General features: G+C 34.7%; 1 protein-coding gene across 1 annotated transcript; it reads right to left on the bottom strand.

The window, feature by feature from the left end:
* Positions 1 to 3,992: 3,992 nt before the first annotated feature.
* LOC109157860 (UPF0098 protein CPn_0877/CP_0992/CPj0877/CpB0906) lies at positions 3,993 to 6,795 on the bottom strand. Its single transcript, XM_019305705.1, has 2 exons — positions 6,104 to 6,795; positions 3,993 to 4,286 (listed from the first exon to the last, which is right to left on the bottom strand). Exons 1-2 carry the CDS (start codon positions 6,536 to 6,538, stop codon positions 4,212 to 4,214), a joined length of 510 nt encoding a protein of 169 aa, XP_019161250.1. The 5' UTR covers positions 6,539 to 6,795; the 3' UTR covers positions 3,993 to 4,211.
* Between the last annotated feature and the right edge of the window lie 12,925 nt (positions 6,796 to 19,720).

Genomic DNA, 19,720 nt, shown 5'->3' with positions numbered 1-19,720 from the left:
GTCATCCAGCATGCAACCTAAGTCAGAAATCTCAGAAAAGAAAGTATTTGAAGTGACATAGAGAGAACCAGATATTCTCACAGTCATCTCATAGAAGCCTTTCAGGAAATGGACTAAGCTTTGCACAGAAAGCCAATCCATAAAATTTGGAATAGAATCAGATAAATCAGCATTCAATGAGGCATCATTCTCATAAGCTTCAAAGGCCCTCTGGTATTGAAGGGCAGTGTTAAGCATCATGTATGTGCTGTTCCATCTTGTTGGAACATCAAGTTGTAATGCACATTTGGCTTCCACCCCATTAAGCACAGCAATCTCTCTAAACTTCTTAAGTCTGGCAGGAGAACTCCTCACCCATCTCACAACATCTCTAACTTTCTTAACAGAAGGACCTGCATATCTCAACCCATCCTGGACCACTAAGTTCAACACATGGGCTATGCACCTCATGTGCATATATTGAACCCTAACAGAAGACCCACCCCAAGACAGAAGTTTGTTCTTGAAAAACCCCAACGCTGTGTCATTTGAAGAGGCATTATCAACAGTAACAGTGAAGACATTTTTAATCCCCCAATCAAGAAGACAACTCTCAAGGGCTTTGGCTATGTACTCTCCCTTATGAGAAGAAATTGGGACAAAGGAAATGATCTTTTTGTTTAGCTTCCACTGATCATCAATGAAATGTGTAGTAATGCAAATGTAATTGATCCTTTGGACAGAGGTCCATGTATCAGTGGTCAAGCTGACCATTTGGGTGCTCACCTTAAACAACTTTTTTAGGGTTATTCTCTCATCTAGGTAAATCTGATAAATGTCTCTAGAAATGGTCCACCTAGAAGGGATTTGAAACCTAGGACAAGCAACTAAAATGAATTTCCTAAAGCCATTTCCCTCAACAATCCTAAAGGGAAGTTCATCAACAATGATCATCTCACACAATGCCCTCCTAATAGCCTCTTGGTTGAAAACCCAAGTCCCCAAAACCCCCTCAGAAGCTTCTGTTCCAGAGGCATTAAAGGTGAGAAGAGACTGCCTTGTGTCCTTACAATGAGGATTTTTTAGGCAGGCCTTCATATGGTTTTTCAAAGAGGAAGTACCATGCTTTTTACTTTCACATTTATAAATTTTGGCACAATAAAGGCATTTGCCCTAAACTACTGGTCCCTCAGTTTCACCTTCAGCAGGTGGAGCACGGATCTTTTCAAAATGATCCCATACTATAGATCTAGACTCCACATCTTTCCTCTTCTTTGTAGGAACAACAGGAGGAGAAGGCATAGGATTTGTCTGAGGATTTCTCTCAGTACCTTGAGCTTCTACTCCATGCTCCTCATCAGTTGAGGTTGGAGGGTGTCCAGTTGCACTGATGCTTTCCATCTATAAAGATGGGCATCAGTATCCACATTTTAGGGAGATTACAAATCATACAATCATATTAAAGCTTCCATCATACAATCATACATAGAAGTATTACATATTACACTTCCACATATTGAACAAAATCAGATATTCAGATAGTCACAGAGAACTGAGAGAACTGAGACCACATAAATTACATAATAAACAATTAAACATACAAAGATATCCAGAATCAGACACATGGACATAGTAGTTTGTGTCATCATTTTTCCAGATTTAACAATTACCAATTAAGGGTCATACATCCATAAACTGATAGACATAATAACATATACAATTATACAAACAAATCCAGATTCAGGAACTCAGTCCAGATCATCATTATCTGGATTTGAGTTAAGGGCTTCCACCAATAAATGGAAATTCCCACACTGGAGATTTCACATTTTAGCCTTTAACTCAGATTGTTAGATTACAAATTTGCATGGCATAAAATCCAGATTTCACAAAATCAACACTTAGAAATCAGTTTGTAAAAGGCTTCCACCAACAAATAGCATAATATATGAATATATCACCAAATATTCATCACAGACTCATTGTAAATGAAGATATATAAATTATAAAACTAGGGTTTACGATTTACTTGATTTCTCCCAAATAATCTCGGGAGAACAAGGGCTTCTAATCACCAATTCACCAGTAATCACCACGGCTTCCACCACTTAGACTCTCAGAGATAGAGAGTAAGAGATTAGAGATTAGAGATTGCAACGCTTCGATTCTGAGAACCCTGAGATTAGACAATAGAGATTAAGATATTAGAGATTTAGAGATTACAGATTAGAGAGTAAGACCGTAAGAGATTAGAGATTAGAGAAATAGAGATTAAGAGATTAGAGATTTACCTTACGGATTTACAGAATCAGAGATGACTGATGCGTGATGAGTCTTGAGTTCTTGACTCTTGAGAGAACTGAGACTCTGAGAGACTGAGAGTCTGAGAGAGTGAGACTCTGAGAGAGTTGAGAGTCTAAGAGAGTGACTGAGTGAGAGTCTGAGACTCTGAGAGAGTGAGAGACTGAGAGAGTGAGAGAGACAGAGAGTTGAGAGTCGAGACTCGAGAGAATGAGAGATGCGATCTCAGATCTCAAACCCTAGGTCAGCTGCGCGGATGAGAAAATGAAGACCAAGTGGTGGAAGGCATGTATATATACATTGATGAAACGACGCTGTATTATACAACGCCTTAGGGAACCCTAGGATAGTTCGGGTGGTCGGACGGGTTGGTTGGCAAAATTGTACACCCCATCCGAACCTTCTAAACCGACGCCGTATTGAATAGCGGATCGGGTAAGGAGAGTCGGGTACGAGTATCCACTCCGATAGCCAAGCAGGGGGGCGGGTCGGACGGGTTGTTCGGGTTGGACGGGTTTTGCACAGCCCTAGCATGGGGGGACATCATATGGTCTTTGGAAATTGATTATGTGGTTTCCACCGCAAAGAGGATGGAGGAAACTAAATACGGACGAAGCAAGGAAAAACAACCCCGTTATGGCTAGCGCAGGGAGCCTTATTCGAAACGAGGGAGGTATTTGAATTAAGGGTTTTGCTATCAAAATTTGGACTACAGATAGCTTCTCGGCTGAGCTGTGCGGCCTAAGGGAGGGTTTACGGATCAGTCTGAGAATGAGAATCGACAAACTTTGGGTGGAAATAGACTCGGCGGCCATTATAGCCATCATGAACAAAAACGAGAAATCCGAAACTATGGTAGCCTTAGTCAAGGACTGCATCGACCTTAAGATTTCACATAATCCAGTTCACCCACATTGAAAGGGAAGGAAATAAATGTGCTGACTGGCTAGCTAATCTGGGCCAGACGATCGACTGGGGTACTACTATTCTGAATCAGGCACCTGCGGGGCTGACCAATCTTCTTTCGACCGACTTATGTAACACACCCTATTTAAGGGTTAGATAAACTCTCTCTGAAGGCTTCTACTTCACCAAAAAAAAAAAAAAACCCTCCCGCGTGGGTGAAAATTAAATTTCAAAATGAGTGACTTAATTATGATTAACTCCAATTTTTAATCTAAGAATTAACCTTTTGTTAGGCAGAAATTCTCTAATCTCTAGTCTTTCTTAAAGGTTTATGTCGGATGTATGGTAGTGAAATACCCAATAATAATCCTACAAAAACAAAATTATGAATCTACATTTAAAAAAAAAAAAAAAATTGATGTAGTATAAAAATTATGGATCTACCCCTGTGTTCAGGGAACACGTTTCCACAACATAATTTGTGTAATACTCCTGCGCAGGCCTAAATTGTGATTGATCCTCCAAATGGAAAATTACACAATCAAACAATAGGGGCTTAAATTGTGATTGGCCCTCCAAATTCAAAATTACACAATCAAACAAAAATTGAACAGACCCCGTAACTAGTAAGATCATTTGTAAATTGTAATTGTACACTCAATTTTAACGGGCATCTACTGGATCTGATCTTGGTATTTTTGTCCACAATATAAGGTTGGAATCAATTAAATTCCTATTTCAGTTTTGACCAAAATGACGTCAGTTCCCATTTTAGTGCTCTGGGGCATGAGGAAAAAATGGGAATGTTATCATAATTTCTAGAACAGACTCCCATCCAACACGTTATTGAAAGTCACCAACACCACTCAAACATATATCATACAAAACTAGAAAGTTAAACAAGAAAACATTATAGTCCCTTTGTGTTTATCATATCGCACTTTAATTTCACATTCTTAAAGAAATAAAGAAAAGCGAAAAAGTAAAACAGTGGTAATTTGAACCCATTAAAAAGTAGAAGCATTTTAGAATTCAGCAATCAAATCCGCTTCTGCAAGCGTATGCCCCTCCACCGCCTCTAAAAGCTTGTCCTTTGTCGGCTGCCAAAATCTCATATTTATTCAATATATTATATAAAATAAACATAAAATTTAAATGCATAGTTTCTTGTATAATTTAAAATTTAAATACAAGTTATAGATTTACCCTTGAGTATTAGTTTTGTCATTTTTATTGTCATATCTGGTCCTACCAATATAAATTGGAGAGTTATCACTCAATTTAGTCATTGAGTACACTGTTTTATTTTTTAATTTAATTTTAAATGACTCTTTGTGCTTAATTAGATATCAACTTCGATAATTGCTCTCCAATTTAGTCATTGAGTACACTGTTTTATTTTTAATTTAATTTTAAATGACTTTTTGTGCTTAATTAGATATCAACTTCGATAATTTTATTCAATTGAAATTATCGGTTATTAAAATTAAAGACTAAATTAAGAAAAAATACTATAATCGATGATTAAATTGTGTAAAATCTCTATAGTCGAAGACTAAATTAAGTAAAAATATTATAGTCGAGGAGTAAATTGTGTATTAATAGATGTAAAATTACTAAGTTAGTTTAACATATGACTTAATTAAGTAAAATTATCAAAGTCGAGAACCTAATTAAGCACACAAAAAGTCATTCAGAACTACATATAAAAAAAAAAGAAAAAAAAAAAGGCACAAGTGTCAAATAGACCCATCTACTACTGCGAAGTGCTCAATTCCCACCACAAACTAAATTAAGTGTCAAATAGACCCATCTACCAGCTAAATTTGTTCAATTGGCATTTTTTATAAGTTGCTAGCATGTTGCCTATCTAATTATTAAAAATAAATAAATAAATAGAATAAAAATTTAAAAAAAAAAAATTAAAAAGAAACCTACTAGCAGGCTGATATTCTTTTTTTCTTTTTATTTTTTTATTTTTATTTATTCTAATTCTATTTTTTATTTATTTTTAATAATTATAAATAAATAAATAAATAGAATAAAAATTTAAAAAAAATTAAAAAGAAACCTACTAGCAGGCTGATATTCTTTTTTTCTTTTTATTTTTTTATTTTTATTTATTCTATTTTTTTTATTTATTTTTAATAATTAGATAGGTAACCTACTAACAACCTGTAAAAAATGCCAATTGAACAAATTTAGCTGGTAGATGGGCCTATTTGACATTTAATTTAGTTCGTGGTGGGAATTGAGCACTTCGTAGTAATAGATGGGCCTATTTGACACTTATGCCAAAAAAAAATTACTATAGTCAAGGATCAAATTGAGTATTAAATCCTCTCGGAGTTGCAAAGATTGCGTCTAGGTGCAAACCAACCATCTAAATTTTCACCGTGATCGGTGTTCTAAGCGGCCGGTCGCCTAAGCGCTGACTAGGTTACGATGGACTAGGCGACTGATTAACTATTGTTTCATTTTTTAAATTAATACTTAATATTTTAGTATTAAATATTAAAGTACTAATAATTCATAATTATTTAGTTTAAAATTTAAAAAAAAAATTAAAAAAAGGACACCCAAAATTTTTATTAAATTAAAAAATTAAAAAAATGGACGCCGAAAAATGCCTAGCAATTATTTCGACCTTATTAACTCTAAATAAAATTTCAGAGTTCTGATAATTATTTGACAGATATTGTATATTCAAATTTGAATAGATTTTTTTTTCTTGGAGTAATTCCAAATAATTTTTTTTACAGTTTAACATCTTATGAACTTCCTTATGAAAAGGAATAATGATGTTATCATATCACAATTTACTTGGCCAATAAAATAGTTAGATATGAAGAATAACACTTTAATTGAAACAAAATGGATAAAAAGATGGTGGGTTGATGAGTACAGCTAAGGTTACCTTATTACCAAGATTGAGCACATCATCAAGGGCAAAAAGCCGAAACTCGATCCGATGTCCATGCGTAGGCAACTTAGGCACGCGCCACCCGGGGACCTTCTCGTCGTTCTGCCCTTCCTTAATCTCAGCATACTCGCCGCCCAACTCCTCGCCTTTGCCGGAAAACCCCTCCGGCAACCCCTTCAGCGTCGGGGGAATATTCGTCACCACCCAAACCACCCACGGCACAATGGGTGAGCCGGGATCGGGCGCATCAATGTCCTGCACCACTAACGCCAAGCTCTTCGTTCCCTCCGGCAAATTGTACCATTCCAAAGGCGGCGACAATTTCATCTTCGCACCTTGACCTTCATCCGTGTATTTTCTAGGTAACCTGCCTTCGTGGCTGATGCTCGGCGACACCAGCCTGAACTCGTCACTTGCGGTAGCCGCCATTGTTGATCAACTCTGGTCTCGGGGTTTTGCCGTCCAACTGTTCGATGAAATACCTGAGTGAGATTTGCGATGTTTTGGATGATGTTGAATGTTCTCATGGAATGGATATAAATCGTTGAGCGAGCTAGCAGATGCCATTCGCGCGGAAAAAAGAATTCATCTTAGTACGAGAAGGTTCAGGAATTCACACGTTTCATGTACGTGGAGAGTTGTAGATCAAATCTGTGTCTGCCAATTGCCACTTGCCAGTTCGTAAGGTAATCCATTTTTTTTTCTTAAATTTATAGGTACTACTGTAGTAGTTCACTTTTATTTATTTTTTTTTTTCAAAACATTTTCTTTTACTCTTAATATTATTGTGACATAATCATTCTTTGTTTTTAGTCAACAAAATCATTAAAATGTCATTGAATATAATAATATTTCAATCTTTTTAAATAAAATGGGTCAATTTATTATATTTATATTTATTTTTTTAAAAAAATTATAATTGAAGATTTAGATGCCCTTGTATTTTAATAAATTTTAATATTTGTTAATGAGACAAAAAATGTTATATCATAATGATATTAATACCAAAGCTAATATTCTCTCTGCAAGGGGTTTCTCTCATCCTCCATTGATTGGCCGCCGTCTACGCTCGTTTTGTGGAGGCGGCGCCGACCTCCTCTCGTTTTTTCCCTTACTTCGACCGTCTCTCAATCGCCTATCCTTCGACCTCTCCTCCGCTGCCGGCCTCTTCCCGCCTCTCTTCCATCGCCACAATCTCTTCCGGGCCCTCACCGACATTTCTTCCTCCTTCACCACCGTCCTTCGTCATCTCCAACTCCAGATCCAAGCTTCTTTACCTTTATATATATATATATATATATATATATATATATATATATATATATATATATATATATATATATACACTAGTTTTTTACGCGCATTGCGCGATTGGGATAATGCCCAATATTATTTTTTTTTAAATAAGTACTTTAAAGTATATCAAGGCAAAATTATATTGGAATTGTTCATGCATAGATAATTGAATGTTAAATTTGCGTATTTAAATAGACAATTCTAAGTTTACAAATGCAAGATAATATAGTCAAGATTGATTATAGTTGTCAATAATATAATTGTATGGGTATGGTTGAAACCAAATACGGGACATAAGGGAGAGCAAAAAAAATTAGGGCATAAAATATTTAATATATACTAGAGAAAATTGTAAAAAATGCCCCTCTATAATATGTTAATTATCAATGTCACCCATAAATTATGAGTTGTGTAAATGTTGCCCCTCAATTATCAAAATGGTGCACATATAGCCCCTCCCGTAACGGACCTGTGGTTCCCTACCGCTGTCCCTCGCTGGTACTTCGAAGCGAGGGAGGGAAAAAGCAATTAAATTACATATTTACTCCGACTTAACGGTGTCGTACACTAACGGGGAACCACATGTCCGTTACGGGAGGGGCTATATGTGCACCGTTTTGTTAATTGAGGGGTAACATTTACACCACTCATAATTCAGGGGTGACATTGATAATTGACATATTATAGAGGGGCATTATTTACAATTTTCCCTATATATTAATATTGAAGAGTTAACGACTGATTGCCAAACAAGGACATTGAGAGATAGTTTCACACTTCAATTTGTTGTGTGATTTGAATACTTTTTTTGTCAATAAATCCCCAAGTAGTTAATATGATTGGCTTAATTATATTTTGTTATTTTTTTAAAACAATTATTATTATTATTATTATTATTATTATTATTATTATTATTATTATTATTATTATTATTATTAAATACAGGGACGGAGCCAGAAAACGTGAGTTGGGGGGGCCGATGTAGTAGATAAAATTTACAATGTTAGTCGACATTATAATTAATCGCACCATATCTTTATATATACCATAAATTATTGTGATTATTATTGATAATGATTTCTAATTATACTATGTGTAATAAAGTATAAAAACATAATTATATGAGTACGATCGACACAGGTGTCGATCATTACTTTAGAAATTTTTCACATAACACAAAATATAATAATAAGTTAATAACAATAACAACAACATTTATTTAAATATAGATTGTCACTTAACATCAAATAAAAAGTTTTGTCAATTATTTTTTTCACCAAATTTTTTCATAATTAACTTATATTCATTTTACTCGTTAACTGAATATTTAAAAATTTGAGAGATAAAGACAAAAATGAAGACGAATTAAATAATCAATATTAATTTTTGTCAATTCAAAACTAATCATTTAAATTAGCAAATGTACATCTTAAAAATGTAAATAAATAATTAAAACGCACAGTAAATCACTAATTAATTAATCAACATCAACATATATAACTAATAAAATCAAAGCATATATCTCAAATTTGGAGATTTTTTTGAAAGAAAAATTTGGAGATTTTTTTAAATTAAAATGTATACTTGATGCCATTCATTATTAAAATCTTGATAAAAAAATAAGATAATAAAGAAAAATAGTACGGTCACTTTAGTTATTTGATTTATTCCTTTTTATTTAATAAATTTGAACTTTAATATATATTTTGAGTTCATTTAATATAAATGATTATTTTTTTAAAAAAATAGAGGGGGGCCAAAAGTGTATTTTATCCCTACTATATCAATATATACATATATATTTATATAAAAAATTAAGGTGAAAGTAGGGGTGGGGTGGGGGGGGGGGGGGCCAGGGCCCCCCTTCCCCATAAGCTACCTCCGTCCCTGTCCCTGATTAAATATATGTATACCCTTAGGTCATTTTACATGTTAATCTAAACAGTTTTTTTCAAATATCTTTTTACCAACCGTTGATATAATTCACTGGTCAAATTCACTAATATAACCCGCTAACGCTAATCGCTAACTGCTGATTGTCAAACAAGGACATTGCGAGATAGTTCTTGCTTCAATTTGTTGTGTGATTTGAATACTCTCTTTGTCAACAAATCCCCCAAGTAGTAAATATAATTGGCTTTATTAATTATATATATTTTTTATTTTTTTCATGGTATTAATAAAATACTTGGTAAATAAATATATAGCATTATTTTGTATTATAACTTTGATATTTAATTAAAAAATAGTGCACAAAAAAAGATAATAGACAATGTAGTGAATATAATCAATTGATGAATTTGAATGTAAATAATTTTTATATTGGAGAAATATAAAGACAATATAACTAATAAAATTATTTCTCTTAATTAATTTATTGATAATGAATAACTTTTTTTAATTAAGACATTGTAGGGACAAATGTAGCGAATATAATCAATTGATGAATTTGAATGTAAAGAATTTTTATATTGAAAAAAAAAATAAATACAATATAACTAATGAAATTATTTCTCTTATTTAATTTATTGATAATGAATAAATTTTTTTTGAATAAAGAGATTGTAGACACATAATTCTAAATTAAAGAAATGCATATGTATTATTTTTTGTTGTAGCTGCTAAATTATTATTTAATTTAATAAGAGTAAAATAAAGTACTAATTATGTCAACTTTGATTGGAATGAGGTTCGAACCTAAGACCTTTCTTAATGAAATCAATAAGTTAACGGTGAACTAACAGAAATTAACGGAAAAGATAATATTTAATGGAAAAGTTAACGGAAAATCATATTCATTAAGGATAAATTAGGAAATCTTAAGGAAAAATTAAAATATGATCAATCTGAGCCATTCATTTGATTAAAAAATTTGACCGCCATTTTTTCTACCCATTATACGCCTAACTCTCTTGGGCTCTTATTATATATATATATATATATATATATATATATATATATATATATATATATATATATATATATATATATATATATATTGGTTAGTGGTTTGGTATTTAGAATTTGTTTGGGCTGTTTTAGATTTGATTTTCATATGTTGTTTTGTTAGAGTTATTTCCTCTCGTTTCATTTGCGAGTTATTTCTTCTCGTGTCTTTAGCAAGTTTTCCTCTCGTTTATTTGGCGAGTTCCTTTTTCATAAGATGAAACAATTTATCTGATAATGGAATATGTTTGCTTCATCCCAGGTACCGGAAAAGATCTGAACCTTGATATGCAGTTCAGATTAATGGAAATATTGTCTACGGACAGAAGAGCCCGAATAGAGTCAAATTTGGGTAGCAAGATCATTAACAATATCAAAGAAGTTTCAGGTTCTCCAAACGAATTCAACTTCAATCTTAAAAAACAGTCAGAGATTCAAGTTTCGTGTAATATTGAAAATTTGTTTCAATGTCTAATTGTAAGAATGTTTTATCATTCCATCGATCTTGTTGTAAACTTTTTATTATATGATTAATGAATTAACTCTTTTATTTAATAATAAAAAAAAAAAAAAAAAAAAAAAAAGAAGACCAAAGTGAAATTATCTATAAAAAAAAAAAAAAGAAAGAGTGAATTGCCTTCTATAAGTTTAGAATAAAAAATGCAATTAACTCAATATTAAAATAAACAAAACTTCATTGATGGGCTTTATCTGCTAGGCTTTTATCAAATGGAACAGATTGCTACACACGCACTTCATAGTTCCATAGTTGCACTCTAAATGGGCAAATTATATCGTGCACCGCGGTGCATAATCGATTATGCAGCACGCATCAAAACGATGTCGTTTTGTTTAATGAAAAGAAGTGGCATCCATTTCTCGCCGTTCCGCACCCTTCCGCAAAAAGTAACTTTGTTATTCAGTTTTATTTTGTATACACTGCAATTTCAGTTCAACACAACTACAGTTTCATTTTTATATAACTACAATTTCATTCGATATTTATAGACTCAAATATGTGAAATATTATTTAATTTTATTTTATATACACTATAGTTTTATTAAAACACAACTACATGATCATTTTGATATAATTACATTTTCATTGTACAATATACACTCAAATATGTGAAATGTTATTCAGTTTCATTTTATATACACCGTAGTCTCATTTCACAACAACTACAATATCATTTTGACATAACTGCAGTTTTATTTGATAATATAAAAATAATACGTGAGGCAGTGTCGGTTTAGATATACTGAAGTGTCAGTTGGTAATTAATATATAAAAAAAAATGCGCGCTCCATTAAAACTAACGGCGTGCCGTTTCTTTACTTAAAAAACTGGCGTCATTTTGACCGCGGCGCACGTGCACCGCGATCCACGATATAACGACCCCTCTAAATCCCCACTACAATGCAAATTATATTATGAACCAGGACCACTTTGTATTGTGAACAGTAATTTAAAATGATTATTAGAATATGTGTATGCGGTTAATAGATTATGTGCAAGTAAATAAATTGAAAGACACATTATAAATTAACTGTAAACACATAATATATTAATTGTAAATTTGTAATATGTACAGAATATATTAAGTACATAATATATTAACTGCAGGCACATAATTTGAATGTCGTTTTAAACTAAAATCCATAATGTAAGGTGGATCCTAGTCTATAATATAACAAGTAATGTGGGCAATTTATATCATGGATCATGGTCCAAATAGCATTATGGACCTTGGATCGAAACGACAAACTACATAATTCATACTCGTAAGGTACAAAATTTCATAACACAAGATATAAAAAATCGCAACACAAAATATGTACACATGTTATATATTTATTTATTTATCAAATTTGACTTAGGTACATAATTTGTGTTCATAGGTATAGAATATTATAATACAAGATGCAGAAATTCATAACATAAGGCACAATTACTAATTTGTTTCAAATACAAAATTCATACTCTTACATCACGCTTGGTTCACGGAATGAATTTTGAGGTAATAAGAATGTTATTCCATAAGGAATGAAATATGCAATGAATAGAATAGGAATTGTATTCTATTGTTTGATTCGCGGAAGGGATAGACTTTATGAATTATATTACAGTGTTTGGTTGGTTTAATGAATAGAAATGAAATATGTTTTAAAAGATATAAATACCCTTATAAAAATATGTGGTGGTGGCGATGGTGGCGGCGGTAGTGGTGGTGGCAGTGGCGGCGGCGGCGGCGGCGGTGGTGGTGGGGTGGTGGTGGTGGTGGTGGTGATGGTTGTGGTGGTGGTTGTGGCAGCTGTGGTGGCGGTGGCGGTTGTGGTAGTGGTGGTGGTAGCGGTGGCGGTGGTGGTGGTAGTGGTGGTGGCGGTGGCGGTGGTGTGGTGGTGGCGCTGGTGATGGTGACGACGGTTGTGAAAAAGGAAATAAATTTAATTGGGGGTAAAAATAAAAAATAGCAACTTTAGGCTATTCTTGAGAACTCGTGAATAGCCTAATATCAAGGGCCCCCCAGGAATCTCTATTCCCCTTGCAAGGGGAATAAGTCATTCCCAGAAACAATGTTAATGGGAATAGATATTTTTACCAAACAAAGAAATAAGCTTATTACTGGGAATACTATTCCATTTCATGTCTATTCCACAAACCAAACGAGTCATTAAGGTACAAAATTTTATAACACAAGATGAAAAATTCACAATATAAAATACATACACATGCTCCGAGATTTACAATGCACACCCTGGTTTATGGTGTAAGAATTGAGCCTCATGGTAGGTGGCCCTACATGGCCCGTATACAAGTTGTGTTATACCAGTCCACATATTGTAACACTTGGATCATTCTTGGGCCGACCTATTGGGGATGAGGCTAGCCCATATTTTCATTTCAATCCATTTTCAATTTTACAATGAAAAACAAATACTCCGTATGTTATTGGCAAATTATTGTGTGGACCATGATTAACACATTGTTATGTGGACCATAACAAAAAGTACATTTTTAATATACTAAATGTACATTGTACTGAATGTACATTATACAATATAATATACACTCTGAACAAAAATAATTTACATCCCCTGAATTCAATGTATATTATTTTTGTATTGAGTGTAAATTATTTTTGTACTGAATGTACATTATTTTACCGTAGACAAAATATGGTCTACACAATAATGATTGATATGTAATTAGGGTGATATGAGATAGGCAAATTATTGTGTGGACCATGGTCTACATAATTGTGTGGACCATGAATGTAATATACATTTTTAATATACGAAAAATATATTATTTGGTTTTTTTTTAAAAAAAAAAAAAATACATTATTTGTGTACTGAATGTACATTATTTGATAATATATATAAAAAAAATCATGTAATTTCAAATAATGTACTTTTAGTATATTAAAAATGTACTTTTAGTATATTAAAAATGTACTTTTTATATCCCGGGCTGGTCGAGAAGTTATGGTGAAGACAGTGTTGCAAGCTTTACCTACGTAGACTATGAATGTCTTCATCCTTCCCATAGAACTCTGTCGTGACTCGTGAGATAGAAACGACAATGAACAAATATTTGTGGGTGGGTGGGAATCAAGGGAGGGGTGGAATTCGATGGATGCGGTGGGATAGGGTGTGTGTGCCTAAGAGGTTGGGAGGGTTGGGGTTTTGAAGACTGCCAGAGTTCAATCTGGTTATGTTGAGTAAACAGGGGTGGAAGCTAATTCAGTACTCGTGTTCATTGGTACCAGGGTGATGAAGGCTAAATACTATCCCTCAACGTTTTTTCTGGAGGCTAAATTGGGGAGTAGTCCATTTGTTTTGCGAAGTATTTGTCAGTCATAAGAAGTGTTGAGACAATGGAGTTGTTGGCGGGTAGGCAACGACAAAACAATTCAGGTATGGGTGATGACTGGTTGCCAGATAAAGCTAACAGGAAAGTAACGACGGAGGTGCCACCTCATCTAGTGGGTGCGAGAGTGTGCGGGTTGATGCAGACATGGAGTAGAGAGTGGGATGTGAAGGTGGTGCGTGATGTGATGAATACGAGAGATGCGAGATTAATTCTAGCCATCCCTTTGGCTAGGCATGAATGTGAAGACAAGCTGCTTTGGGTGGCAGATAATAGGGGAAGATTTACGGTAAAGAGTTGTTATAGGGGCCTAGTTGGGGAACATGTAGATAATGGTTGGCTTGGGTGGACAAGGATGTGGGAGTTGAGAATACCACCTAAGGTAAAGATGTTCGTTTGGCAAGTTTGTCGTGGGTGTTTACCTACAGCTACGACGTTGAGGGAACGTAGGGTAGATTGTCCGGTGTTATGCAGGCTTTGCGAGTGGGAGGAGGAGACCAGTTTACATGTTCTATTCACATGCACGTTGGCAAGGAACTGTTGGGAAATGACGAATATGGGGTTCGTGGGATAGACGAGACGGCCTGTGTTGGCGGCTTTCTAGCCCTTATTCTCATATTTGGACGTAGATCGCTTGCGATTTGCGTTGGTATTATGTTGGAGTTTATGGCAATGCCGTAATGGAGCTGTGTGGAGGGAGGAGGTGGCGACGACGGATAAGGTGATATCGCTAGCCCAAAGTTATTGGCTGGGATGGTGCAAGGTGAACGAGGATGGCGGTGATGGTGGTGGTGGAAGGGCGGAGTACGTTACTTAGAGATGGTAGAAGCCGGACTTGGGGAGGTGTAAACTTAATGTAGACGCATCTTATTATGGGGCAGCGGCAAAGCAGGACTCGGATGGGTGTTGCGAGATTTTGCCGGGGTATTCAAAGCGGCGGTGGTGGTCCCGACGGTTGTGGCAGAGGATGCACGATCGGCGGAGGCCTTGGGGGTTCGGGAGGCTTTGAGTTGGTTGAAGGAGACGCGTACGACGGCGGTGGATGCCTTGAGAGGGGAGGCAAGAGGGTCCTATTTCTTCTTTGTGGATTCTATAGACGACTTGCATTTCTTCTTTGTAAACGTTCAGCGAACCATGCTGCTCACGTTCTGGCTAGGGAATCTGGTTCTGTGTCTGATCGTATTATTTGGCGTGATGTTCCGCATAATTTTCTTGTAAGCGTTTTGGAGATTGATAATGAAAGTTAGTTTCCTTTTGGTTTTAAAAAATGTACTTTTTTTTTTATGGTTCACACAAATTTGTGGGCCATGGTCCATTGACTAATGATGGACTGATTGTATAAGATGTCTTTGAGCCGAGATTTTAGATTTGAATGTCATCTCATGGTTATGGGTCACACGTGTGAGACCGTCTCACGGATCCTTATCCGTGAGACGGGTCGAGTCAATATGTAAATGTAATACTTATACTAGCAAATGTAATATTAAATTAGTTATAAAATGTTTGTTAATTATAATGAAAAACGTAATACTTTTGAGGATGACCATTGTCTCTCCGCTTATGGTTGTGGTTCTTGAAAGCGTGGTCAAAAGATTGAAGTTGTGTGTGATTGAGATTTTTATGAATAGATGGTAAAACGGGGAGTTAGAACCACCCCGAGTGTCGCTCCCTCGACGAATGACAACTTGGAAGTTGGGTTTAAGAAAAGGTAAGGTAGGCTAGACACTTGAAGGCTCAATTCGGGAAAGTGGATTGACGTTGTTGGTTTGAAAGGGAATTGGAAAAGAAAAATAAACTAAGAAAGGTAGATCGGGAAATAGGAATTTACTCAGAGAGGGAAAGGCCGGTAGAATTGGGTTTCGATTGTGTTGTGCGATTGGTCAATCCCCCAAGGGGAGGCTTGTGGAGATTTGATTGTGTGCTACTAGTCAAGAGAAGTGGATGGTTAGTGCGTTATCCGAAATGGTCTAACGCCGCCCGTAGGAACTCTTGCTCTCTACGGGGCATTTAAACAAACACTTTGCCCTCACTTCTTTCCGAGTCTTGCCCTCTCGGATCGAAGACGGGGAAATGAAGAAGATCAAAGCTACTCGGATCTAGCAATCTCTTGCCTAGATCTAGGTTTCCAACACCATCCAAGGAGTTGGGCCCCACTCCAAGAATGTCACAAAGATCATCCTAAAAAACAAGGCATCCACATAGTCAACAATCAATCAAACACCACAAGATAATCAAATCAAAGCATCATCACAACAACAATCTACACATCAACCCTAGCCACTAGATTTAGCCAAGCATGATTAAGATCTAAACAATCAAAGGGCAAAAAGAGATATAACAATAAAATACAAAGTAGATTTTTCCCCAAATTGTTTAGATCCACCAAATACAAATCGTTGATGAAGATCTACTAGCCAATTGCTTTCAATCTTCAATGCAAATCTAGCAATAAAAGGTGTTTGCTAATGTAGATCTAAAATCTCTCTAGAAACCTATTATAACACTACTAACCTCTCTCTAAAATCTAATCGTAACTAGTGAAAATCTCTCTAGCAAAAGTTGAAATCCCCATCTAAAATGAAATTTTAGCCCTAAATAGTCAGCCATCATTCGGCCTCACGCCGTGAGGCCGGCGTAAATGGAGAATAATCCTTCCACCTTTGAAGCTCTTCTCGGCCGCTTTATGGTCCCGTTCACGGAGCCCTCACGCCGTGAGGTGGGGCGTGAATGGGAAATAATTCACATTTCGTCCCTCTTCGTGCGTAGCCTTGGCGTGTTCGGTCCTCGTTCGCGCGTTTGCCTCGGCTTAGCTTCTTTTGGCCTTTCTACCACGTTTTGTGTCCTAAACTGTTCAAAAACACATAAAATATAATTTGGAAGGTATTTCCTTATACTTTCATGCTTTTAAGATAATTTGCTCTATAAATAAGACTTTTAGACTAAAATACATATGCAAAACCTTAGAAAAGCTCTTAGAAACTTAGCATGTTTTGAGGCTTATCAGAGGACAAATGTAATACTTTTATATTTTGATCTAAAAGCATTACTTTTTTCATCAAAAATATTATAAGGAGTGAGAGACATTCATAAGAACTTTGGTTCTTTAATGTATCTCATTAACTATTCTTGTTTTGACAATGTAATCTGCCAATCTTGTGACGATGAGCAGCGTACCGTTACAAAGGCCAAGAGAGTGATCTATATTCCGCAATAACATAATAGGTGCACCGATCTTTAATATATGTCAATGAATGATTATGAAGATCAAACAATCTCAAACTATATAATGAATTCAAGAGTGTGTACTTCTGATAGATTTTCACCGTCTGATTTTGCCTTACACAAAGAGTGACAACTTAAATATGTTTGTCCTTCTACAGTATTCATGCCGCACATGTACTGATTAATTTGATCAACAACATCTAAATTCAGCGAGAGGATCGCTCGGTCTTCCAGCTACGACTCATCAAGCATGCCATATCTCGAGCTTGGGAATGTGCTTTCAACTATAGTTGCTATGGGATCGTTTCTACACCTCAACAAAAACCGTGCCGGAATATCAATCTCAGATGAATCGATGTTTACAACCCCTGCAGTCTCATCTTCGATATCTGCAATCCATTTTGAAAATCAGTCAATCGTCCGTCTATCTTCCTCTTAAGCTAAGCTCAGTAATCTCAAGTTCTTGACCCACATATTGGTTGAATACGAATTGGATATACAAATTGTAAAAATACTGAGACTCCCCCTGAATCATAAATCAAAAAATAAAATATAAAATATAACATCTATCACTGTTCTTAAAGCTCTATTTCATGAACTTTATTGTAGCCAATATATGCTATTAATTCATATTACTTTTTTGGTATTAACTTTTGTTAGGATAATACTTTTTGTGGCTCAAATTAATGCATTAATTCCACTCAACATGCAGCGTTATTTCCTCCATCTCTCACGTATGTCGCTGCTGCCGTAATCCTCTCCCAAGAAGCTTTACATAGTGGCGCAATTTTGTATTATCCTAACAACTTTGTATCAATTAAGTATATCCTTTCAATGATACCACAGATAAATTTTATAAAATAAGAGAAGTGAATGGTACAATTTTAGGAGAAAAATGAGTCGGTGAAAATTGAAGATGAGAAAATAAAGTTAAGCTGCCAAGAACCCCCCAACAAATTTGGTCTAAAGAGAATAAAATTTTATTTCTTTTCCACAAAATCAGTTTGTATCCATATAGTGAAGGAAAAAAATGGTATGAGAAGATGGAACAGGGAATCATATATCTAAACTGTTAATCCAAACTTCAATTCACTCCAGATTACCAAATGAAGTGTATAGCTTTTTGGTATGACGCCCGTCCAAATTGTTGAAATGCGATGTCCATAACCTCTGATTGGGCAGACCACTCATGCTTCATAATTCATCAAAGTATCCATTTCTTATGATATTATGATTATGACATATAAGAATCATTAAATAAACTATAGTATGTGTCTTCCTTGCATGCAACCAATATCACAAAAATTCAGTTTTAAAACAAAGCCAGGAGCTTGCGGATATGGTTCTAAAATAAGTATATAAATGCAATATGTAGATAATATGGGTTTCTTTAGACACATCTAAACCTCTAATGTTAGAATATTTTATTCTAATGTTATTGTGGTCCATGTATTAAAGTGGTCTGGACAATTAAAATCTCGTTGTGATAGGTAATGGGAATAAAATATGTAACGGATCAAGGGGTTATTACTCCCCTCTCTTTGGCTTTCAATAGGGTTATTTAAGCCTACTTAATATTTGGTTTATGACCATTATTGCCATAATTCCAATAATCAATATTGGAATGTAAGTTATGTAAAGAAGGCAATATAAAAGGGCATAAGCATTTTCCTATCCTATCACTGTGAAAACTAACGTGAAAGACCAGAGGGGAAAGTATTCTGAAAAACACTGTACAAACTTGCATAAAGAAATTGTGAAGAAGAAAGGGTTGAAAGCTTCATCATTCTCTCATGGAATCAGGTTAGTACTTTAACGCTTCCGATTAAAGTATTGGTTAAATCATTCTATGCCTATTGTTATAGTTTTACATGTGGTATCAAGAGCAAGGTTAGGTATAATGATTTACCAATTTTGTTTTTGAAATTTGTGTATATATATACGTTAATTTCAATTTGTGTATATGTATATATGCGTTAATTTTGTATTGTTATTATATATATATATACATATTATGGTCGTGTATATATATATATATATATATATATATATATATATATATATATATATATACATATTATGGTCGTGTATATATATATATATATATATATATATATATATATATATATATATATATATATATATATATATATATAAGTTTTGAATTGATTCAACGGATTAAAGATGATTTTGACAATTAAAGATTAACAGTGTCTGAATTATTCCGTCGTCGGCTAGACGGTCGGTGCCGTCGGTAGCCACTTTTTCTCCAG

Source organism: Ipomoea nil, unplaced genomic scaffold (genome assembly GCF_001879475.1).
Source record: "Ipomoea nil cultivar Tokyo-kokei standard unplaced genomic scaffold, Asagao_1.1 scaffold2792, whole genome shotgun sequence".
In the NCBI taxonomy this organism is placed as follows: Eukaryota; Viridiplantae; Streptophyta; class Magnoliopsida; order Solanales; family Convolvulaceae; genus Ipomoea; species Ipomoea nil.
This window is presented reverse-complemented; position numbering and strand designations above follow the sequence as displayed.

Bases quoted from the DNA above. Each gene is read 5' to 3' on its own strand.
- LOC109157860 (XM_019305705.1), bottom strand. From the start codon at position 6,538: ATGGCGGCTACCGCAAGTGACGAGTTCAGGCTGGTGTCGCCGAGCATC. The intron at 4,287-6,103 runs GTAACCTTAGCT...AGATTTTGGCAG, and splicing joins TGCTCAATCTTGGTAATAAG to CCGACAAAGGACAAGCTTTT.